The sequence below is a fragment of the Pygocentrus nattereri genome, chromosome 12, assembly GCF_015220715.1.
Source record: "Pygocentrus nattereri isolate fPygNat1 chromosome 12, fPygNat1.pri, whole genome shotgun sequence".
In the NCBI taxonomy this organism is placed as follows: Eukaryota; Metazoa; Chordata; class Actinopteri; order Characiformes; family Serrasalmidae; genus Pygocentrus; species Pygocentrus nattereri.
Window position 1 is genome coordinate 26,362,162 of NC_051222.1, and position 25,727 is coordinate 26,387,888.

The 25,727-nt window shown below is 39.2% G+C and overlaps 2 protein-coding genes across 4 annotated transcripts; one reads left to right on the forward strand and one right to left on the reverse strand.

Moving 5' to 3' along the window:
• Nucleotides 1–943: 943 nt before the first annotated feature.
• Nucleotides 944–14,040, reverse strand: poll (polymerase (DNA directed), lambda). Of its 3 annotated transcripts, none has more exons than XM_017712173.2 (9): nt 14,006–14,040; nt 13,371–13,514; nt 12,301–12,598; nt 9,381–9,510; nt 7,897–8,217; nt 7,583–7,756; nt 6,446–6,574; nt 4,146–4,314; nt 944–1,503 (listed from the first exon to the last, which is right to left on the reverse strand). In XM_017712173.2, the coding sequence occupies exons 2-9, from the start codon at nt 13,477–13,479 to the stop codon at nt 1,361–1,363; spliced, it is 1,473 nt and encodes a 490-aa protein (XP_017567662.1). In that variant the 5' UTR covers nt 13,480–13,514; nt 14,006–14,040; the 3' UTR covers nt 944–1,360. The 3 variants fall into 3 exon arrangements, with proteins under 3 accessions (XP_017567662.1, XP_017567660.1, XP_037399026.1); XM_017712171.2 differs by lacking the exon at nt 944–1,503 and adding an exon at nt 2,383–3,014; XM_037543129.1 differs by lacking the exons at nt 944–1,503; nt 14,006–14,040 and adding exons at nt 2,383–3,014; nt 13,835–13,852.
• A 238-nt stretch (nt 14,041–14,278) lies between these two features.
• dpcd (deleted in primary ciliary dyskinesia homolog (mouse)) lies at nt 14,279–19,571 on the forward strand. Its single transcript, XM_017712118.2, has 6 exons — nt 14,279–14,385; nt 14,777–14,857; nt 15,797–15,912; nt 16,026–16,159; nt 18,785–18,887; nt 19,236–19,571. The coding sequence occupies exons 1-6, from the start codon at nt 14,322–14,324 to the stop codon at nt 19,338–19,340; spliced, it is 603 nt and encodes a 200-aa protein (XP_017567607.1). The 5' UTR covers nt 14,279–14,321; the 3' UTR covers nt 19,341–19,571.
• Nucleotides 19,572–25,727: the final 6,156 nt, after the last annotated feature.

Consider the following 25,727-nt stretch of genomic DNA (forward strand, 5'->3'; position numbering starts at 1 on the left):
AACGTGAGGGGGAACAAGCTGCGAAGCCCCGCCCACTAAAGCGCACCTAGCTACGATTGGACGAGAACTGTTCAGCTGGTGCGGGACGGCCAATCAGAAGCGGACTGATTTAAATGGCGCAGACGGGTTAGAAAAAGGTTATTTTTTTAAGGAAAATGTTTAAGCCAAATGTGTACAGAGCCATGCACGAACGAAAAATAATGATCAACGCAAGAAAATAAATACTATACAATAAGTTATTAATATAGTATTAGGCAGACGAGTATTAGTATTGCTTATAAAGGACATCTACAAAACAAAAAAAGTGCAAGTGCTTGGAACGCAAGACAATGCATCTAAGGCAGAGATCTGTAAGCATGCATAATAAAATAAAATAAAATAAAATAAAATAAAATAAAATGAGTAAGCAAGCTAATAATCAGCTTTAAGCACAAGAAAAAAACATCAAGAAAACAAAACTGAGGCATGTCTGCAGCGAGCAGCATTAATAGTATCTAGAACAAGAATTACATTACAATAAATAAATAAATAAAAACAATACTCAAAAAAAAGTTAAGAGAAACACAAAGCGCACCTAAAGCAAAGATCTGTAGGTATGTTTGTACGGCTGGATGGACGAGTTTGAGCACATCTGGCCAAATTACATATTTAGATTTTTAAAGCAAACAGAAGACATTTAAAACATAGAAAACTATCAGTTTGGTGCAGAGGCTGTGCCCAAACCCATGCATGCCACTATATGCATTTCTAAGTCATAAAATATGTAACAGACAGAAAGACCTGACTTAAGTGGAGTAAACACAAAAAGTTTTTAAAAAGTATGTGTGAACAAATAAACAGCCACAACAGTAGCGAAGCAGTAATAGGCCTTGGAGAAAAAGGGCCTTTTTTGGACATTGTATAGAATTTGTCACTTGAATGAAAAAAATTAAAGTATACAAACATATTTGTAGTGATTTATTATTCGCATTCAACATTATTTTATCAAAAGCTGTACATTCTAAAACGTTTCCCAACAGTGTAGTGCAGGCATTGATAGTTGGAAATGCTATGATGCAGTCTGTCTGGTAAACACAGGTACAGTAACCAAAACATAACATTATTCCTTCATTTAATGTGCATTCATATGATTTTTCAACATCCATATTGCCATTAAAATTATATAAGTTAATACCAGTTAGCAGAATAAATGCATACCTGAAAGCAGAGGAACAAACATGATTTCCATGATTTAATTCATAAGGATATTTACAGTAAAAGGGTTCCTAGTTCAGCTCTCAGCACTCTGTGGATTGGTAAGCAAAGCTCATGATTACTACATACATACCTTTAATTCAAAGCATAAAAGTAGTTCTCAGCCTCAGTGTATGTGCAGTCCATGCACTGCACCTTTTGTTTTTCCTTCTGACATATGTGAAGGGTGAAGATATGACTGATGATTGTAGTCAGGTGTCTGTGAGTAGTAAAACGCTAATAAGTGTCGTTTGGCCTCCATGACTGGCACTGAAAAACACAGCATGACCGTAGGTTTAAAAATTGCACTTTTCTTATTAGCTGGTAGAAGCTGCCCTAGTTCTCGCAGGGCCAGGTGTGATCATATGGCGATATTTTGGGCTAAATGTGGGTAGGAAAGTAGACTTTAGGGCGTGAGTTATGTAAACTGATCCAACTGGTGAAGTCGGAGCTCAAAGTAAGCTAAAGTCAGATTAATGCTGCCCTCGCCCTTCAATGCCTTTTTGAGAGCAGCTCCAGAGTTCATACTACCAGCTGACCTACAGAAAGACAAATGTATTATCTTTTTGTCTGTTATTTATTTATATATAGCTTTGCTTATGCAGATTTTGCTTAATGTAAAATTCTTCCAGTGGAAGAAAGCTAACAATGCTAAAGGAACAAAGCTAAACAATTAAATAATTAGAAAGCTAATTAATTAATTAGCTTACTTCCATTGTTACATTCCATTGCCAGCCTTGCGTCTGGACAGTCAGAGTGGTAAGATTATTATATCAGAAAAAAAATTTCAATATTATGTGTTTTGGCCTTCTGTCCACATCAAAAGAGAGGTTTTTGAAAAGGCTTTCCAGAGTGGAGATTTCTGAAAACTGTTTATGTGGATGAGCAAAACCCAGTTTTCTGAAAATGGCGAAATCATGCAAATCATTTGCACGACAGTGTGTTTGTAACTGAATTTGGCTTTTCTTTTTTCAGAGGCTTCAGTATGTACTTTCTTGTAAATGTGGTGTCACCTCAACTGAAAAAGGATATTTGACTAATGATCATTAACTACAGTCAGATTTGTTTAATCTGAGTAAAATGTTACAAAAACCTCTTTAGAAAAAAGCTTCTCTGCTTAATGAGGACTGTGTGGATGTTTCAGAAATGGTGGCATAGCCATGGCAATGCTAACAACCCCAAAGTAAGCAGTAGCTCTTTTATTGTTTTTTTTTTTTTTTCCTCTGTCTCGAATGTTATGGAGCATCACCTCCCGCTACTGGGCTTGCATGGTCATGAAAGCGTTTTGAGCAGTCTGTCCATTCTTGTGTGGACACAGATTTTCAAAAATGTCTCCAATGTGGACAAAGATTTTTTTGAAAATGGAGGGAAAAAAGGAGTTAAAAATATCCAGATATGCAGATATCCAGCAACATCTTGCTACCAGTCTCGTTCATGAGGTGCTCGGTAAGGTATGCCCAAGTGCTGAAAGACTTCATCCTCAGTCAACGTTCTCAGTGGTTTCCCTGGTAGCACTTTAACACCACGGTTGCGCACCACATCACAGTTCAGCGAGTGCTCTGACAGGCTCATGTTTTTGGTCTTGGCCAGCGCACGCATGGAGCGGTTGAAATGGGCAGAGCCGGTGAAGTAAAGCAGGGCGCAGGCAAACTCTGCATGTGGCACCACGATGATGTCCAGCCTTCGGTGACGCTGGCCCGGGCCTGGTAAGCGGCACACACCCATATACTTCTTTTGCTCGCCGTTCTCCTCGTGGCTGACCAGGTCATCAGTCAGAAAACCTTAAAGGTTCAAATTGATATAATAAAGTATTCCTGCAGACCAAACTAAATTAATATGGCAAGTAGTGGCGTATCATTTTCACCTATAATTTTTAACCAAAATTTTCCACTAATCACTCGTTTTGGCAACACTTTGCAATAAACTGCATTCAGCAGGAACACCAATGCTATCACAATAAGAGCCCCACATAATTTTACTGCTACACATAAGTTTACTTGAATTAAACACCACCACCACCACCACCACCAATACCATTACAGCTACCACTTCTTCCCCTGTGATGGACTGGCGACCTGTCCGGGGTGTATCCTGCCTTTCGCCCAATGACAGCTGGGATAGGCTCCAGCACACCCGCGACCCAGAAGGAGAAGCAGCTTAGAAGACTTTTGTAGTTGTGGTTTGCGGTGACTGCTAATAAAAATTTATTATGATGTACTTAAATTACGCTTCTTCACTGCATTCTTTCTTCCAGGTCCCTTTGGAGAAGATCACCTCACTAGTGGCCCCCAGGTAGTTTGAGTTTGAGACCTTATTAAAGTAATTAAAGTAAATTATAAGAGATTCTCTAGCATTCCAAAATTGATGCAGTCAAATCAGCACCTTCAGATCACATTTTGATACCCCTGCTCACTGTTTAAAAAATGTTCTTTGAAGTGATGCCACAGTAGAACCACTATTGGTTTCCTAAAAAATATTTCAATTAAGGGTTCTTTAAAGGACATTTTTGAAGAAACACAACGTAACGCAAGATCCTAGTCCAATTAATCCCCAATGGCCGATAGGTTATAGGTTTTGGAGCCGTACAAAAGAACCATAAGAACCATTCAGAATCCTTTATATTTCTGAACAGCCAAACAACACCAAGCAATACTAATGTGGCTAGGAATGGAAGAAGGCCAGTGCTGTTAGTTTGCATGTCAGTTTGAATCCAAAATTATTCTCAATTAGAGCATAATATATGTATCTTTTTTCAGAATCAATGAAGCCGATTAAATAATATTTATGATTCAGCCCATAAACCCTCCCCCAATTACCCAGTAGTGAAGTTTGAAGCAAATGATCTAAAGAAGTCTGTGCAAAGCAAAGCTTCTGCTTATTAAGAATGAGATTATATAGTGAATGTGTCGTACCACTGTTTTGAAGGATGTGGAGCACTTTGCTGAAGATACCCTTATGTGAGGTGCCATCCGGATGAGTGATGAGCACATCCACGTCTCCACAAGTGGGCTTCCCCCGACGGTACGAGCCACACGCCAACACCAGCAGCTCTGCATTCACACTGTGGGCCGCCTCCCTCACCTGCCAATCACAACCTGCACTTACATAATGCTCATCCATATGGAAACACTCTGCACTCATGTTCAGCTCAGTAGGACAATGGGAGCCATTTCAGCACAGAGAGTTAATGATGACGTTTTATTGCAAACCACAAACAAGCAGACTCTGTTGAAATGCTAAAAAAGGTTAAAAATTTGTTTAGTATGTACAGTACTGTGCAAATCAGAGACCACCCTACAGTACAAGTTATACACTTTTCACAATTACATGCAAGATAAATCCACTTGCATAACGAACGGGAAAATCATGAAAGCCAGGGGAAAACGTGTTTCCAAAACTGGGGTTCAAAAATGTATAAAAATATATAGAGAACATGGGACTCCTAACAACTCTGCAAGACCTGAGAGACCATCAAAACTATCACCATCAGATAAGCAGTACTTAAAGCTTTCATCTTTTAAAAATAAAAGAAAGAAAGAAAGAAAGAAAGAAAGAAAGAAAGAAAGAAAGAAAGAAAGAAAGAAAGAAAGAAAGAAAGAAAGAAAGAAAGAAAGAAAGAAAGAAAGAAAGAAAGAAAGAAAGAAAGAAAGAAAGAAAGAAAGAAAGAAAGAAAGAAAGAAAGAAAGAAAAAGAAAGAAAGAAAGAAAGAAATCAGGCTCTGCTCTTTCTTCAGATCTGAATAAATCTACAGGTGTTTCTGTCCATCTTTCCACTGTGAAGACTCAAAGCCACAGATCATCACAGAGAAAATGTAACCGAATTCTCAGACTGAACTTTGGAGGCGTGGAAAAATATCCCTGCAGATTTCTTTGAAAAGCAAGTCTCTTGAAAAGAATGGAAGCTGTAATGAAGGTAAAGCATGGACACATTAAAACTTGTATTTATTCATTTGTAATCCTGTTAAATGTATACTTTCTGCTTTAAATAACTTGAACATGAGAGCCATTTTGACCAGAAATGCAATAAATGAAGGGTGCCCTCAGACATTTGAACAGTACTGTATCTCTTCTCTTTTTATTATATATATATATATATATATATATATATATATATATATATATATATATATATATATATATATATATATATATATATATATATATATATAAATAAAAGCAAACAAACAAAAAAACCCTAACACCCTAACCTTCCAATCCTGGGAAAATTAGTACATTTTAAATCCAGATTAAAAACAAAGATGACCAGGCTAAGGCAGATAATGTAACTGTTTTGCTAATCTTGTGCAAAAGCACTTTGTAATGTTATAACCAAAATGCAAAGTGCTTAATAAGTAAATATTACTTTTTTTTTGTAGTAATTGACTCAGGACATGCAAAAGTTATTCTTACAGATTACTTGCCTATGATGATTAAAAGAAAATGTATAAATCACTATCACAACTAAATGGCATGGAAACTTTGAAGGAGACTGAAAATTAAGTGATGTTGGTCATTTCAAATAATTTCTGAGGGTCTGTAGGCAATATATGTAAAAGTTATCCATTTAAATATGATTTAAGCTCTGGCTCTGGTTATTTGACGTTCAAGCGCTCCACTCTCCCTATGCTGCGTTCGTGCCTTGCCCTGTAGCAATTAGGCTCTAAGCTCAGTTGAGGCTGAGAGGTTGCATGCACTACATATCATCCTGTCAGAGCAGGAGGACACATGCTATCCTAATCTTCTTCATCTGTGCTTTCTATCTGGCTGAGGGGGAAACTGGAGTAATACTATAAGAAAACAACTGGCTTCGGTCCTGGCCTCAGCGAGCTTCTGACTAATGATGCGCCAACTTTCAGCTCCCTTTCCCCTCCTTTTTCCTCAGGGAGGACAGACACACTCACTGCTTCTGGTTTTCCCATCAAACAGACAGAGAAGATTGACAGCCTCTCCAACACAAACCTGTTTTTACATTTTTTCTTATTGCTTGTGCATTACATGTCCAGTTTTATTATTGAGGACTGAGAAATACACCATATAGTTTGAGGATATTAATGGCTCAACATGTTCTGATGTCGCAGGCTCAGTTTAATAGGATATGTATGACTATTTTCTTTATAGTTTGGCTTTACAGTAAGCCTTTTACTGTAACTGTGCTCCATAACATGGTTATAGTTATAGGCGTGTGTTGTCAATCAGGTTATGATGGTACGAACCATTTTCTCGATGGCAGCAGCCTCACTTCTTGGCATCCGATCAAGGAAGTCATCATAGTGCTTCAGGCCGATTCTTAGAGTGTGGCTCAAAGTTGCCTTGGTCCGAATGTCCTCCAGTGTACGAAATCCCTAAAATCATAAGAACAATATGGATTTCTTCAGATAATTTTTAGAACATGCATCTTTGATTGACACCAACACCCATTCAAAACAGTAGTCAAGAATGCCAAGCACAGATTATATTTACTGTATATTTATATACTTTATGGGGGAATTTTTTTTCATAATGTCTATTGGCTAACATCATTAAGATGACCTTCAGCACTCTTGTTGACACCAAATCTGGACAGTCTTTGCACCATGCTGTGCATTAACATGTTGAACGTAAAAGGTCGACTCATGGATTTAAGTGTAAATTACTAGTTAATACTAGTTAGATAATGTTGAGTGAGTCCATTGAAGCCCAGAGCTTCAGATTTGTAAAGCAAAATTAATACCCTTCTACCAAATGTAGGGCAATAAAGATCTCTCTTCATGTCTTCAAACTCCCTTTAGATCTCCAACCATGCATACATTACATTAGGTTACTAGCACTAACCAATCTCCCGCCTATGGATGAGGATTTTACAACAGTGACCAATTCATAATGAAATATTCATATTCCACACTATTGCTCACATGTTTGTACTCTTGCTTATTACACCACCTACACAACCCACAGCTTTACAACCTGATTGTCTACCTGAGCGGCTCTGCTTTGTGGATGAAAACACGCTTTGCTTTTACGGACACACAGTTACAATAATACTGTAGCATTAATAAAGCTGGGTAAAATATAGACATGCTGTCATGCTTAACCAACATGGAAACAGCAGCAGGTGAGCACACTGGCAGCATTAATTATACACAACTGCTCTTAGCACTAAAATGACACTGGTAATCTTAGACACAGTAATTACCATGATAAATGAAGGCCACTTACACTATGACAGTTTCTGCATTACGCACTGCTATATAATGATGTATGCAGGTGATATAGCATATAGCAAAATATGAACATTTGTCAATATTACAAAATGCCTTCTGACAATAAAATGGCCAAGAAAAAAAAAAAAGAAAGAAAAATCTCCATCTCACTTGTTGATACCAAAGCTGGGCTGTCTTTGCACCAGCACCCCAGATGTTGGTGAACATCTCAAGGACAGGCCTAGCCTCCCCAAACTGGTCCAACTTCCTCAGGTGCCCACTGTCCATGATCTCCACAATCTTAGTCGCCATGCTTTTGCCAATGCCTGGGATTTCAAATGCTTCCTATCAGCAGAGAAAATATTGCATCAGGGACCTACACTACTATTCAGGGATCCACACTACTATAACCAATATGAAAACATGTGCTATTACACTGAAGTAAACACAAACTGTACTGTAAGCTCTAGATCATTCAGACTGACCTCATATGAAGAGACAGGCTTGTGGTAGCTCTTGAGGGCATTAACAGCTTTAGAGTAGCTCAGGGCTCTCCACTTGTCCCCTGTGTGGGTGTAAGCTTTGGATAACTGCTCCAGCTTGTCAGTAATATGCTTGTTGTGGTTCATGCCCTTGGCTTCAGATGACTGGGCGCAGACCCACTTCCCTGGTAAAGCAGGCTTTTCCGTCACATTCTGGGCTTCGTCTGGAACACCCACTTGGGGTTTAATTCCACTGACCAGAGCATCCAAGTCATCCTGTGACACATCGTCTTCCTCAAGATGTTCATCTTGACTCTCCGGCACCTGTGGGACATCATGTAGAAAAGTGTGGAATGTGTTTATCCTTTCCTGATGAGAACTTGAGCAGCAAGCGTTCATTCAAAAGCCACATTAATACTTTGAGATCAGAGCTCCGAACAAATAAACAAATCTGTTTGCTCTCAGCAGAACCATTATTTTAACCATTTTGCTCTCGCACTCTAAACACAATGCTCCTAATTCTTTTAAAGCAAAATTGAACATTGGCACAGAGCAACACCAATAGGAAGCACTGCTGTTATGAAGCAGAGAATCTGGTCATTTAAACAGGGGTGTTCAAACTTGTGCACACTACTGTACAAGCCAGGACCATGAAGTGCTGCATCTAAAAATGTTTAATTATTTTCCTTTTACATAAGCTACATGTAGGTCTAGTAATTAAAGTTTTAGAAAGTTACAGAAATTAGACCCAGCTGTGGAATTTGTATTGTTTACCTGCACATAGGCTATGGAATCTTTTTGCTTGTGAACCAGTATGTTGTTTAGAAATATAGCCATCAGACAGCCTGAGTATTTTTTATAGAGTATTTAGATTGATTCACAAGTATTTAGTTAGTTTTTTTGAGTATTTAGATTTATTCACAAGTATTTAGAACATCCCAGACAGTTTAACAAGTGCAGTATGTATCAGGCTATCTATGATCTCAAAACTAACAAGCCACGTTATCCATCTAAAGTATAATGAGGACCGTGTTAAAAATATATTTATAGTAAACTCAGTCCATCTTGACTGGACACATTACAATGTAGCCATAGCTAAATCCTTCAGTCACTAACAGTCAGCTCCCTAGATGCTGCACAGCATGCATAAAACGATACATTGCAGAAAAGCATGCAAAACACTTTAAGGTTAAGACAAATAATAAGCTAGATCAAGTTTTTTTTTCCATAGTGTGTTACTTGGAATGGGAAAACAAAAGTATTAACTGGGAACACTTCAAATGAACATTTATTCTGGAGCAGTTAGGGATGATTATTTTTTCAGTTTCATTTTTTTCTTCCTAGCAGAACATTATTAATTTACAGTTTCCGTTCTCCGTCCCTCAAACCTGTTTGCAGCCCTGCTTGAGACACTTGCTGAACCAAAAAAGGCTAGCAAACAAACAATTAATGGATTCTGCAGATGGAGGCAATTTCCCCTTGTTTACCATCTCTGCTGGGTCATCTTGGGCTGTTTTAGGATCAGGTCGTAGTGCCGTTTCCTCAGGAACTGAGGTGGTGCCCAGCATACTATCCTTTGGCTCTTCAGCAGGGACATGCTGAGGACTACAGATGGAGCTGATGTAAAATGAACAGAACATAGAAAGCATGTTGACATTATATTTATTTGTAGACTGATACTGTATTTTGATTTTCCACATATTTGAAAAATAAATCATGCACGCTCTAGTAGCATTTAAACAGCTGTATCAGCTCTAAAATCAGCAGCTATATTAATAGATAAAAAGACTGCATTCAAATATGATGCACAGACATCAGTTGATCTCCGTTTGATCCACAGGTCATATTGAATATTATAGTGTAACTATAAGAAACAAACAGCTACTATAATAAAAGTGTCCCAGCAAGTAAGTGTAGCTGGTCAGTCTAAAGGCAGTGTGAGGTTTAGTTTTATATCAGTACTGTTACACTAATGCACCAAAATGTTTTGAATGAATGTAATTAACATTTACATTGTAATTAATTAATCAATTCAAACGTTCACCATTTAATTGACTTCAAGGCTTAACATTTATAAACTTTGAGAATAACCCTTAAGGAACTTTGAGAAGACAGGCAGAGTTTCCGAAACATGAAAATATGCCACTGAAAGTTTTAGAAACTTTTCTCGCAGTCACTGAGCAGTGCAGCAACATTACAAAGAATCAGAACCTGAATGGTCCTCTTGTGTATATTCAAGTCCAAAAATGCCACAATTTTTATAAAACAAAAAAAAAAAACTTTTTTTTGACAAAAATGTCAGATAGAACCTTATAATTCAAAGAGGATTATTTGATTTCAGGTTCAAAACAACCAATCCCAGCCTGCTGTTTTGTTGTGGTGTGTAGAGGTGTGTATCTTGCTCTTAAGGACTCATTTTTTGTCATGTCTAGCGGAAACAGCTGTTCGCTAGACTAGAATTTCACTGGAAAAACAAAACTTTGCTTCCCATACCAAATGAGAAACTCTGCATGAAAGTGCATAAACACAGACATGCTGATAGCCTATTAGAATGCAATGGACTAAAACACAGTAGCTGTGGCCAGCTTTGCACATAAAAGACAGAGCGTCTGAGGCTGACACTACCAATAGATCACTTTGGAAAAGGCCAAGTGCCAGAGCTTTCTGCCAGTATGTTTCAAAACACACTAACTAGCACCGCTGATAGACATAGACCTCCCAACTCCTGTCGTCACTCCATAGTATGAGTCATGCCATTTTAAAACTAAGTCTGGTTTTCCCTATGAAAAAAATGAATGATAAAAACAACGTTTTGGAGACACACTGTTGCTGTATGTACATATTATCTCCTGTTGTTGATGGATCCTCTGAATGAGGTTGTTAAGGCATCAAAATGTAAATATGGCTACATGCAAGCCAATGCTGCTGTGCACTAAACTGACCATGGAGGACATAAGACCACCTCAGCAGAATTCCACACGCAAGCCAGCAAGCTTGACAAATGTGACTGTTACAATGCTTTGGCAGTAGTAGCCTACAGTGCGGATAGCTGATGTTGGTATATCATTTCAACATACAGGAGTGTTTGCTTGCTTGTAGCATGAATGTAGAACTACTCAAACTGTGACTACTAAATGACTTTCAGAGAACATTAAGAAAGAAAAGGCACACAGGACTAAACATATTGGCTTTTGAACATTTTGTTTCCCATAGGGCAATGCTGCTGCTTTTCCAAGGTGTCAAATTTTTCCCAATGAGGAAAAGTGCTATGACCCAGAGTTCTTTATATGGTCATGACAGACTAAGGAGTAACAGCACAACTTCAGAGGTCTGTGTGTCAATCAGTTGTGCTAGGTGTACAGCACTTTTGAGAGCTTCCAGAGGTGAACGAAGTACAGAAATCATGTACTTGAGTTAAAGTAGAGATAGAGACTCAAGGTAAAATATTACTCCAGTAAAAGCAGAAGTCCTCACTCTAGACCTCAACTTGAGTAAACGTACAGAATATTTGCCTTCAAATGTACTTATGTATTGAAAGTAAAAGTACTAAAAGATTAATTATGACTTTAATGTCCTGTTATCATTTTTATAACAAGACTCATTAACTAATTTTAGGTGAAAATCCTCCAGCGTCTCTCTTGGTAAACCAGTCCTTTAATAGAACGTCATTAATTAGTGACGCTGACGTCTATTAAAATGATCATAAGCACAAAACACTGAAGGCAAACAGTTTCCATCAGGGAGAACCGAGTGGCTCTGAAATCACTTTTACAAACAAGCAAATTTTCAGTTTAAGATTACTGTGTAACTTAGTTACAAGTTGAATAAAAACTGGCTTTAAACTCAGGATCAGAAATAAGTTTTCCTTTACTGTGTTGATCTGTAGGCCTCTGTTCATAAACATAAACTAACCCAAACTAATTTACTATAAAATGAAAGGGTTTGTATGAATTCAGAAAAAGGGAAACGTGCCAGTCACGACTGCATATGTGGACATATTTCTATATTGTGGTCTATTTACACAAAGTTAGGTTAGTTCATCATTTAGGTCGATGTACATGCTCCCAAAACTTTAAGCTGCTGCACAGTTGTTGAACCGTGTGCTGCACTGGGTCAGTATGATCAACAGGTCAAAACAAGCTCAGAACAAAGTCACTGCTGTGCCCTGATTGGTCTTCTTGCTTTGTGGTTATTTAGTTTTGACATGTTGCGTTTTAATACACACAAAAACCAAAAGGAACGACAGATCTCAAAATGTAGAGTAAAAAGTCGCCCAAAATGGAAATACTTAAGTACAGATACATGAAAAAACTATTTAAGTACAGTAACTAATTACATTTACTTAGTTACTGTCCACCACAGAGCTTCTAGTCATACATATACATACACACACATTCTAGTCAATACCTGTCAGCTGGAAGAAGACTGTAGTCTTTGGTGGTCTGAAGTTGTTTCTCTGAAATGCAGGCACTGAGCCAAGTGCACTTCACCAGCTCTACAGCAGGAGGTAGCACTTCAATCCTCAGCAGCCTCAATGCCCGCTCTCGATCTACTGACTCGTCTACAACTACATGGGTGCAACTGGGACTAAAGGTAGCTTCCACCTGGCCCCCATTTTGAATGATCTGTTGGTGGAATATATCACATCGGGCTTTTCCAATGCCAGCAGGGACTATGTGGATGAAGACACCTTGAAACACATTTCCTGAAAGAACAAATGAGATAGAGAAAAAACTACAGATACACCATTTTTGTTTCCTCCCCACATCAATTCCAATATCTGAACTTGTGGTTGATAAAAAGTTCTTATCCAATATAGTAATTAGTTAAGTTACTTGTGTTTCATAATAGCAAAGTACAAAGACTAAAATAAACAGCTGAGATTAACATACCATAGTAGAGACAGATTAACAGCAACATTATTTTAACGTCCTGAGCATTTTTTTAATATTGTTCTACAAGATAGGTAAACTGCAGTGTTACAATGACTAATAAACAGCATGGAATGTGGACTGGTCACCTCTGACCTATAAGTTAAGGTAATATTATTGGTGCCGAAACCAATAATATAAAGTATAGGAAACTCTTACATCACTAAGATACATGGTGTGGGAAGGTGGACAGATTTATGGAACGCCATCACTCCAAAAATGCAGCGCCACAGTGCAATACTGGGGGTTATAACCCCGCCGTGTGCATGCAATGAATGTCTGATTTAATGAGTGCTCCCTAAAGTAGCTGAATTCACCAAGTAACTAATCAAGAAATAACCTGTGCTTGAACAACAGGCCAAACAAACGGCAGACTATGTGGACATTTATTATGCAAAGCATTACTTAGTAGTCACAACCAATGCACATGAGTAGTGAAGAGTAAATTAAATATTAACAGAATATTCACATAGAATTTATAGGGTCTTATTTTCATTAAAGAAAAAACGAAACAGGCATTTAGTCTAGTCAGATTGACAGTATTACCAGTCACTGCCTGAGTCCAGGTTTTCTTAAATGGAGGTGCCTCCTTTCCCTCAGCTGAACGAGCCCTCTTCACTTTTGGAAAAGCTTTCATGATGCCATGAGTCTCCATCCCGAAGAGTCCTCAGAGTTCCCAGAGGGAAAGCCCTACAAAACGAACATTTTTCAGAAATTCTTACTCTTAGGCTCCCAGTCGGTAGCTTACGTTACGCTGGACATTGTACAGACGACCGAGGCAGAAATGGAGTAAGTTAGTAATTCAAGTCAAGTCAATTTTATTTGGAGCGCTTTATACAACTGACGTTGTCACAAAGCAGCTTCACAGACTTCCAGAAAAGACAAAGTTTTAACATGAATGTAAAACCCCCAGGTGAGCAAGCCACCCACAAACTTATTATACTGCTGATATTAATAGTAGTAACTAGTATTAGTAGCAGTGAAAGCTGGGAGTGACAGTAATACTACACATATCTGCTTTCAGCTGACGCAGCGGCGTGAATCCTTTCAGTTCAGCTTTTCTGTATTTATATATCCCACAGTTAAGCTATTCATTAACGAATAACGTACTGAAAGCTAAACATGAAGAAATAACAACCAAAAAAACACAAAAATACAGAAAACTCGATAAATCGACTCACCAAAACAACGGACCTTTAAAAGGGTCACATCCGGGTCTCGCTGCTGTGTAGTCCAATCAGATTCACAGATTTCGATTTGAAAAAAAAGAAAGCAATAGCAAAGTCATTTCGCTTATTTTAACTTCCATTTATACTGAAAAAATACTGAAATTGTAGACTGAAAATACTATTATTTAAAAAAATAAATAAATAAATAAAAATCTAAAATTCGTCTGTGTTTGAAGTGGTCTTTCTGCCTTTGACCGTAGTCTCCGTTTCCATAGAAACCTTTGGCCTGGCTGTGTTGCAGGAAGTTCGCTAACGTTAGTCAGGCAACATGGCTGTTCAGAGCTGGTCGGACATCCTGAAGGCTTCTAAGAAAACGGCGTTAATCTCCGACGGTATGCGTGTGTTTTGTTATTTTGTGTGCTGTGAAATATTTCAGAACACCTGGAACGGCATATAATATGGTTTGTTTGTCTATATTATATGCCGATTGCATTACATTGAATGGCACAGAGTTCTGTGTTCAACTCTTCCTTTTTCTCTCTGTGTCTACACTGACTTTAGTTTCCAGCAGTATCTGAGCTCAGGGCGGGCTTTCTCTCTAAACTATGGGTAGCTAGCAAAGATACTTTCTCTAGATAGACACAGCACTTCTTGTAAGTCTGCTAAATGCTGTAAATGTAAATGATATTGTAGCTACTGTACATGCAGTGTCAAGGAATCGCACAAGCCGTTAGGTTAGTTAGCAGCTAACCTACTGTCTAACATATTCATCTGTCTTTGTAGGGAAAAGGAAAGCGCATTACCTGTTTCCAGATGGCAGTGAGATGGCTGAAGAATACGACATGAGAACTGACGAGCTTGTGTGTAAGTGTAACGTGCGAACGTTTTGCTTGAGCTTACTTTATCATGCCTGCCAGGCCAAACCCTGCTGAAAAAAAGCATTAGACTCATTAGGATTCAAGCTAAATGGTATTTGTTTTCTAATGGGCATTGGTTTAATGGTTACCATTAGAGGCCACTAGTTTTTTGTAGATCACGTTTAGGTAGCTAAACTTCTCTGCTAGGAAGCTGAGTGTCTTATTGTCTTATTGTGGATTACTCTGATAGATAGAATGATGGAAATGACTCGTCGGATGAGAAGAACAACAGATAAAAGCTACTGTTAGCTACTTGGGTGTTTAGGTATCGTACCTCAGTTTGCCTCAAGAATGTTGGAGATGGAGCTGCCGGGTAGAAGGAGAAGAAGTAGACCTCAGAGAAGGTTTATGGATGTAGTGAAGGTGGAACATGGAGATGGTTGGTGTAAAAGTAGAGGAGGCAGTGGATAGGGCAAGATGGAGGCAGATGATCCGCTGTGGCGACCCCTAAATGAAGCAGCCGAAAGAAGAAGAAGAAGACCTCAGTTTGCCTCATTTTCTTTAGCAGGAGGAGATGACAACTTGTCTCCATCATCCATTTTATGAATAAAGGTAGAATTAGTGTTTTCTTCATGATTTAGTTTGACAACAATGGTAGAAGTTACATTAATGTATGCTTTGTGGTTTTTATTAGCCTGTACGTCACTGGCCAGGCTTGCAGCCAGCATTGGTTGACACCACAACAAGACGTGTATAATATATTTGCATGGTGCACCCTGGGTACAGAAACATGAAAACAATATATAAAATTCTCAATTCTGTTGAACTGATAGGGCTGATGGATATAATGCTTTGATACAGAACACTGCAAAGCACATTTAATAACATTAAACTGTCCAGAATACACATGTAACAGAGTTTTTAATGTGTTTTTCTTTTCCCTCAGGTCGAAAATTGCGCTCTAAAAACAAGCTTGGCGGACAGGGGCTGTGGCAAGTGGAAGTTGGTGAAACAAACACTGTACCTTCTACAGAGGTTGAAATAAAAGAGAATAGCTCTAATGTAGGTTTAAAAATATGTGTATGTTATGATATATATTTTTTTAATAACTTTGTTTTAATATGTTCCATTTGCATAATGCACTGTTTAATGTCACTTTGTTCTCAACTCTGCAGCCTGTGTTTATGCGTAAAGACATAAAGTCCAGTTTCCAGTGGAGGGTTCGTAATATCCCATACCCCATAGACACCTATACCATTTCAGTGGAGCCTGCTGAACGATGCTGCATCATCCGCACAACAAACAAAAAGTAACTCCAGTCTTTCTTCTTGAGCTCATTTCAGAATTATACACCTATACCTTGTTTCTCATGCTCAGATGAGATGCTGTCTGAATGCTGTATGTCCACTGCTCTTTTATTCACTTGTGTAATGCATTTTAAACTGGGTTTCAGTGCATTTGATTATTTTCTTCATATGATTTCTCAAAGCTTTGCATTCACATCCAAATCCTAATCTGGAGAATATTTCACAAAGCATGACTTTTGAGTTATTCGGTTAACTTAAAGGGGCCATATCCTATATTTTTCTCGAATTTATCTTTTAATTATCCCACTTATGATTCACTTATAAGTGGGATAATTAATATTAATAAATTCGAGAAAAATATAGGATATGGCCCCTTTAAGTTAACTGAATAACTCAAAAGTCATGCTTTGTGAAATATTCATTACAGAGGTATAAAGTTGATGAGCCACACCATGAAGGTATGGGAAAGAGTTGTTGAAGCAAGGCTAAGGCGAGAGGTTCAGATCAGTGAGCAGCAGTTTGGTTTCATGCCCAGAAAGAGCACCACAGATGCAATTTTTGCGTTGAGAGTGTTGGTAGAGAAGTACAGAGAAGGTCAGAAGGAGCTGCATTGTGTCTTTGTGGATCTAGAGAAGGCATATGATAGGGTGCCAAGAGAGGAACTGTGGTACTGTATGAGGAAGTCAGGTGTAGCTGAAAAGTATGTTAGGGTGGTGCAGGACATGTATGAGGATAGTGAGACAGTGGTGAGGTGTGCAGTTGGAGTGACAAATGGTTTCAAGGTGAAGGTAGGGTTACATCAGGGATCAGCTTTGAGCCCCTTCTTGTTTGCAATGGTGATGGAGAGGTTGACAGATGAGGTCAGGCAGGAGGCTCCATGGACCATGATGTTTGCAGATGACATTGTAATCTGTGGGGAGAGTAGAGAGCAGGTGGAAGAGAATCTGGAGAGGTGGAGGTTTGCACTGGAGAGGAGAGGAATGAAGGTCAGTAGAGACAAGACGGAATACATGTGTGTGAATGAGAGGGAGGCAGGTGGAAAGGTGAAGATGCAAGGAGTAGAGGTCGTAAAGGTAGATGACTTCAAATATCTTGGGTCAACCATCCAGAGCAATGGACAGTGTAGAGGTGAAGAAGAGGGTGCAGGCAGGATGGAGTGGGTGGAGACGGGTGTCAGGGCTGATGTGTGACAGAAGGATAGCAGCAAGAGTGAAAGGGAAGGTTTACAAGACAGTAGTGCGTCCTGCTATGATGTATGGTTTGGAGACTGTGGCTCTGTCTAAAAGACAGGAGGCTGAGCTGGAGGTGGCGGAGATGAAGATGCTGAGATTTTCATTGGGAGTGACAAGGCTGGACAAGATTAGAAATGAGCAGAAAATAGTCATAGTTCATTTTTGCATGACTATCTCCAACCTAGCTTTATCTCTTGCACTTAAATAGGCTGTTTTGCTTCCTGTGACTTTAAAGAGCTCCTATCCTACATTTTATTGCATTTTTACACCTCAAAAGTCCACTTAAAACTTTTCATGCACAAAAAAATGTACATGACTGGAGGGTGAATGGTATGTGTTGAGACCTTAACTATGTTTACATTTTAGTTCAGACTCTTTTATTTAAAAAAAGCAAGGGAAATTTGGTTTTCTATGATATGATCCCTTTAGGACCGACATATGTAAATTGCTTCTGTCCTGATTGGCTACCGTGTACTGAGTCTCAATGCAAAGAGCATGCTGGACTGAAACACTCCTTCAGCATGAATGGGTGGGGCTAAACTGCTGTAAGCTGAATAGGCAAATATCTGCAAAAGTGCTGGTATTTGTGATGTCACAACAACAATAACTTTCATATATGGACTGTGTGGACTGGAGGATAAATGGTATATTGGGGAAAAAAATGAATGTTTGTATTCAACCTTAAACATTTTAGGGTTAGGGTTAAAGTGAAGACATTTTAGTTTGAGATAGAAGATACCTCATGTTTTCCAGCTTTCCACAAGACCATCCAGCCTGCAAAAGTATTGTAATTTGTATTAGCCTGTTTCACAATGCACTGCACTACAGTCCCCAGTATGCACAGCAACATTGTAGCTCTGACTCTCCTACCACAACAACAGGTTTACACAATTCCACACCAGTCATATCACAGAAAACACCAGCTGCATTTCAGCTGCAGTTCATAAACACCTAACATTAGATCAAGTTGAGCCCGAGTCTTAGTGAAGCTACAGCATAGAAAGAATGCCAGGTGTTTAGTTCAAGCAAATAAATAGGTTTAAAAGACAGAGGTCCTGGGGACATTTACATTTTGAATATTTCAATTATTCATGTAATATTTCAAGGTCTCTTTTCTGTGTCGTTATTTTACTGCTCACGTTTTTGCATAATTGAAATAAACAATGGCCAGTTTGGGTTGTAGCACAGCATTACAATTGAAATAAGACTTTTTTCCCTCTGGACAACAGGTTTGTTGAGATTTTTAAATGGCCCCTTAAGTAGTTGAGCTCGACACCCCTGGTCTATAGTATGTAGTTGCAGAAAGCATCCTATAGGTGTCGTTGTTGCCAAAAGAGCAGGTTTGAGGGCTTGCCATGACTAACATTTTCCTTTATCCATCTCCTGGTTTCTCAGGTACTATAAGAAGTTCAATATTCCAGACCTTGACCGCTGCCAGCTGCCTCTGGAGAGCACGGCCTTGAGCTTCAGCCACGCCAACAACACTTTAATCATCAGTGTAAGTTAAAGGGCCCCACCTCACAGCTCACTTAATCATTCCTGAACACTTTGTATATTGTTTATTTTATCTTGCTCTGATATTGAAAAAGTGGCCTCAGGCTGAGTGTAAATAAGCTTATGAAAATGTGTGATCATTTTTTTCTTGTTTTCCTTTAAATCTGTTCAATTCTGTAGAGAATTGTTTTACAACTTCCAATAATTTGTACATAGAACAGAACAGCATTGGCCTAATTATATGTTATTATATATATATCTTATTTTCGAATGAGCGTGACTGGATCTGCTTTCCCTTCATTTGTAGTGGTGTTCACTGCTTTCATAAGCATTTTTTTCACTTCTGTCGTAGTATAAGAAGCCCAAAGAGATTTTAACCCTGGAACAGGAGCTGCTGAGGGAATTGAAGAAACTGAAGGGGACAAATGAAGGAGACATTGACTGTAAAACCCAGTGAACTGGTGTGGACTCTTGACTTGCTGTTAATAACTCTTCTGTGCAGGACTTGTGCAGTTTGCTATTTTGTAAAACCATTTTTTTTTGTACATGCAGATAAAGCATGTGTGTCTGACTGTATATAGACGTTTGTCTTCTTGGTGTTATCTTGTTTCAAAGGTAAAAGGATTTTGATGTGTAAAAGAACATTTTGAATGCTATTATTAAAAATTGCATGGACAGATTTTTCGAATTTGAGCCCGTGTACTGGTTTATGACCAAAAGTTTGCAGTAGAACTTCATGCACTATCAAACGTCTTCAATAAGACTTCTGGAAAACAATGGCAGGATCAATTTTCTGCTGCGTTCATTGAGCTGTGATTAAAAACAAACCCGAAATTCTGATAGGAGCCTTGTCTATCCAAGTGTTCTGGGTTACTCTACTGTGGAAGCTGTTCACAGATCATTGCTGTCTTGTTGCCAACCCTTCATCTAATCAGATTCCCTAAATGAAATCTAGCAGCATGAATAGACTTGTACCTCATTTTGAAAAATCTTTGCTTGCTCCACTGCGAAATTAAGACATCAGACAGTAAATCAGACCCAAAACACAAAACTTATTTTATATGTTTGTGTTCTCCAAAATATCTGCTGTGGAATTCACAAGACTGGCTATGATATTCATATTCATATACCCAACAGTTTGTACACATCACCTCATCCAACTTTTCTTCTGAAAAGTTATTAATAAAGAGTCTGTTCCCCTTTTGCTGCTGTAACAGCATCTACTCCTTGGGAAGGCTTTACACTAGATGTTGGAATGTTGCTATGAGGATCGGAAGATCGGATGATGATGTTGGATCATTAGTTCTGATGACAAATATCACTTGACTCACCCCAAAGGTATTGGCTGGAGCTTCATCACCCAAGAGAACACAGTTCCACTGCACCACAGCCTAATGCTGGGGTGGCTTACCCCTCCAGATGATGCTTGGCACTAGGCATGGTGACCTTAGGCTAATGTGCAGCTGCTCTAGAGCATCTCATTGTATTGGCAATGCTTTTCTATAGAGTACACAAATTATGGTCAGATAAACCGTGCTTAAAGCACTTATCTTTGAGAGACAGGAGAACATCAAGCTCCACTCTTGCTAATGGTGTTCTCAGAACAACAGACTGACCACCCCAGAGTCCAGACTTCAACATCACTGAATGTGTTTGGGATTATTTGGATTGTGAGAAGCAGAAATTTATTATTTTTTTACATTTTGTGTGAATGCAAAAGGATTCAGTAAAGCTTCTCTGGAACATAAGGCAACATTGTTTATAAAACTCATAGATTTGTTTACTATCAGAGAGGTCTTGAATGCTTGATTACGGGGTTACAGGAGCGCAACACAGAATTAAAAGCTGGCAATCAAGTGACGATTTTGTCCATGACAAGACAGAAGCTGCTGTGCATCATTGTTCCAGTTATGTTGACAAGCAACATTGTGATCCAAACATCTGCACACATCATTGGAGCTTTCCAGAAACACAACAACTCCTGGCTCACTCCTCCTCTTGCAGTACCTCTGCCCAAAGGTGGTATGCTCCAGTTCCCAGCCATTAGCAGCTTCCAGAATCAACCAATTCCTGACGTCCGGGGGAGACCCTTGGCTTGACATTTCGAAGACAGATTATTCTGAAACTTCTTACACGCCAACATTCAGATCGAGAGGGTCTCGAGGTTAACAGCTGTCTCGAGAGGTTCTTATAGATCCTCCAGCCCCTGTCCTGCACTGGAAGAATAGCCAAGAGCTTTCTCCACTTACAATGTGGTGACAAGCAGTCTGGCCTGCTGGCTGCCTTTGACTGTCATCTCCAGCTTTGGGTGGATACGGAATGTTTATAGCCTCGATGCTGGCGTTAGCTTCTGATGGAGAAGAGCTTAGTTGTAGGTTCTTCTCTGCTTTTACAATCGTTCACTGAGAATTGTGGATTTCTGATCTGATATTGTGTCATTTGAGGTTTTTTTCTTAGCATTCAGGGCCTTTTCTAAATATTTAGGGCTCCTTAGTGACCTCCAACTTGGGGGGGCCCACATAACTTAATTAATACTCATTGTGCTTTTCAATACTAAAAAAAGAAAAAGAATAAATAAATAAAAATGAATGCATAAAAGTTTCTAAATGGTTCTTGGCGTAAATGTACAGTATACCATGACAACTCATGATGAAATGGTTCTTCTCTATGAAGGAGAAACTGTTGTATATGTTTCTGTAAACAACCTTTTAAAAAATGGTAGCACCAAAAAGGGTTGTTATGAAAAAACGATTTGATTTTTTTCACTTTATATTATCTTTCCAGGTCACAGTGGGGTGCTGGAGCCTATCCCAGCTGTCACTGGGCAGGAGGCAGGATACACCCTGGACAGATCGCCAGTCCATCACAGGGCAGACAAACGTACACACACCTAGGGGCAATGTACCATGTCCAATTGGCCTGACTGCATGTCTTTGGACTGTGGGAGGAAACCCATGCAGACACGGGTAGAACATGCAGACTCCACAGAGAAAGGACCCTGGTCGGGGAATTGAACCCAGGCCTTTCGTGCTGTGAGGCGTCAGCACTACCCAGCGCGCCATCGTTATTTCTTTCCCAAAAAAGTGGAACTAGTGAAGTTTGGTTACGGATTTCTCCTCAACGCCCCCAGCCATTGCACAGATCTATTAAGTTTCATCAGTAGCATCACCGATTTACATAACTGATTAGCCAAATCAGATGTTGAATGATAGTTACAATTGACTGGAGAATAGGTTTGGAAATAGTTCAATAAAAATAATGACTTTATTGTGTTAGTGTTGTTTGTAGTTATTGTAATATCACTGTTTTTCTTGCCATACAACTCCTTACTGCCCTGATAAATAACTCTTCACCTCACATTTTCTCACTTGTGCACAGTACTGTACTGTTTCTTTAAATAACTTCTCAAAATGGTAGCATCCAAAGCGTTCCATTATCGTTACAGGTGAAAGAACACTGGATTTGTTACTATATGCAACTTTTTTCCTACAAGTATGGTAAGAAATATTCTTTTATTTGAATGTCTATATTATGTGGAAGTTCTTTAAACTTAAAAAAGGTCTTCACTTCTCATTTACAAACGTGGTTATTTGATGAACCATCAATTGGACATCAACCTTAGGGCTCTCATACTGGTGCTTGCAGCCCCCCATGACGGTGCAGATTTTTGCTATAACCTGACTTGCAACACAGGGATACAGCAAGAATGTGGACTGTCTGGGGGTCCCTGAGGACTGATTTGAGAAAGGCTGCTTTAGAGAACCAAAAGTTATTCTTCTGTTCCATCGCTCCATAGAACCCTTTATTTTTAAGAGTTTAAGGCCCCCTGGTGGTTCACTTACAGCAAGAAACAGTCATGCTCTCATCAGAAAGCTTATGGAAGTTAGGGAAATTTGAATACTTTGCAAAGGTTCTCAAATAGCAGGTTTTTTTTTTTTTGATTCAACTGTTTTGTCATTTTTAACCCTTTGATTTGAACTTGACAAAACCAGCATTTTTGAATAACAAATGCTAATCTACTAGCACAGCAAGGCAGCATGGCTAGTCAGAACAATGTTGCGATTTCCATTGCTTCTCTGTCTCTGCGTTGCTTTTCTGACAAACGTGGTTGTGCTGCGCGTGGAGATGGAGAGATTCCAGGGTGGCTCAACGAATCAGAAGTCGTGGGAAAAGGCAAAAAGAGAAAAAAAACACAGAGGGCCAGCAGGGTTGACAGGGTCCATGATGTGATTTTTGTCCATTGCCTCTTCTTCTCTCTCTCTCTCTCTCTCTCTCTCTCTCTCTCTTCCTCCCTCTCCCTAGGCCCCAGCAGTCATGGTTAGCTGCTTCGACAGAGACACTGGCTCTCTTGCCCCTTTTCATCCTCCTGCACCCCTCTTTTGCCGGACATTCCCCGTCTTTCAGACCCTTTTACGTCTTCTCACCCCGCAACACCCCTGAAATACTCCCTCACTCTCCCGCTCTCTCTCTTTCCCTCCCTTGTGCGAGTGCACTTTCCTTTTTGCCCACGATAGCTGCTGACCCCTCCTTGTGTCATTATTCGGGCCCTGCCATTGTATGACATGTTTCTTTTCTCTTTCCTCCACAAAGGGGGCATTTGATCAGAGGGTTACGGTGCGCGCATCGCAGAAATGCGACTACACGGTGGTAACCTTTGTTCGGGGGCCGCAGTGCTGGGTTGACCTCATCGCTTTCCAAAGCGAAAGGCCTGAAGCTATTCAAAGAGCCAGTCTCACTTGCTGAGCACATTCAATCAGGCTTGGCCAGTCACAGATATTGGTTCACAGTTATCTGGGGCTCACAGGCCTTTTTTCGCCCAGAGTTGGGCTGCCAGGGCAAAAAAAAAACCCCACAAAACAACAGCTATACAGCCCTGTAGGTATACTACCTTCTGAATAGTCTTGAGTCTTGTGTGTTTTTTTGTTTTGTTTTTTTTTCCTGTGGCCTTTCCTGTTGTGTGCTGAACAGTGCTGTCCTTCTTTGCGACGCTGTAGTCCTAATTTGTCCAAGTGAGTGGAATCCTCAGAGCTTTTCAACTTTAACCTCTGCTTGCTGTCCTCTTGTTCTTAATGGTGCCCACACACATACAGCATGCCACAAAGAGATGCATGGAAGTTTTACGAGAAAGCCACCCAGCAAATTCAGAGGGGACGTTGAAAAGAAACCAAAAGAAACCTGTTTCAATACCGGCTTTAACATGCCTTTGTCCACCTGGCCTCACCATTTCACAATGTCATCTTAAGGACAGTACCAATGCTATATCAGCTCGAGTGAAGTTTACTATATGAGCCCTTGGAGGGACGAAGGATTGAATGTTGACTTCAGTAGTAGAGCTTGTCCAGGAATCTTTGCAATGTGATGCAATTCCCTTTTCAAATCCCAAAAATGGCAGGCAAAGCTGTTTATATGCCTTAGCAATAAAATACTTTAACGCACCTAATATTTCCAAACCATAACATTCAATCCATTATGTTCAGACTGCAAACTATTATACATATCTGCTGGTACAACTGCATTACAACCCCATTTCCAAAAAAATGATCTGTGCAGAATGTAAATAAAAACAGAAAGCAAAGATGTTCAAATTATTTAAAATCTGTGTTTAATTGAAAATAGTGCAAAGATAACATATCAAATGTTTAAACTGAGAAATGTTACTGGTTTTCTAAATATATATGCCCATTTTGAATTTGATGCCAGCAACAAGTTTGAAAAAAGTTGGGACAGGGGCAACAATAGGATGGTAAAGTTGTTGAGGCTAAAAACGCACCTGGTGAAATATCTCATAACTAATTACAATAATTGGCAACAGGTCAGTAATATTATTGAGTATAAAAAGAGGGAAAATGCAGCAATTCAAGAATAAAGTTTCTCACCGTAAAGTAGTAAAGAACTTGGGGATTTCATCCTCTACGGCACATTAAATCATTACGACATCATTAAAAGATTCAGGGAATCCAGAGAAATCCCAAAAACCAATATTTGGCTGATAAACACTTCTGAAAACCACTGACTGAGTTCATTGCTGCATTCACAAATGCAAGTTAGAACTGCATGCAAAGAAGAAGCCATATTTAAAGAGGACCCAAAAATGCTCTGCCTTCTCTGGACCTAAGCTCTTAAGATGGACTGAGGTAAAAAGAACAGTGGCCTGTGGTCAGACAACTCAAAATTTGAAATAATGGCACAGCTTCCTCCAAGCTAAAGAGAAGAGGGACTATCTGGCTTGTTATCAGTGCAACATTTAAAAACTGGCACTCGTAATGTTGTGGGGTTGCATTAGCGCACATGGCATGAGTGACTTGGACATCCGTGAAGGCACCATTAACGATATCAATATATATATATATATATATATATATATATATATATATGGGAACATTTTTCAGGTAGGCCTTGCTTATTTTAGCAGGACAGTGCCAAACCATATTCTGCACATATAACAGCAGCATGGCTACACAGTGACTACAAGAGTCCAGATGCTAAACGGGCCTACCTGCAGTCCAGATCTTGTCACCCATTGAAAATACTTGGCACATTATGAAACAATAAATACCACAAAAAGAGACGCTGAACAGCTAAGAAGCTGAAATCCTGTATCTAACAAGAATTGAAAAACGTTTCACTTCCGAAACTACAGCAACTGATCTCCTCCGTAACCAAATGCTTACAGAGTTTGTTCAAAGAAGAGGTGATAAAACACAGCGGTGAACATGACCCATCCCAACTGTTTTGAAACATGTTGCTGGCATTAAATTCAAAATAAACATATCTTTTTCATCATTTTCAACATTTGATATGTTGTCTTTGTACTTTTTTTAAATTAAATATAGAGTTTAAATGA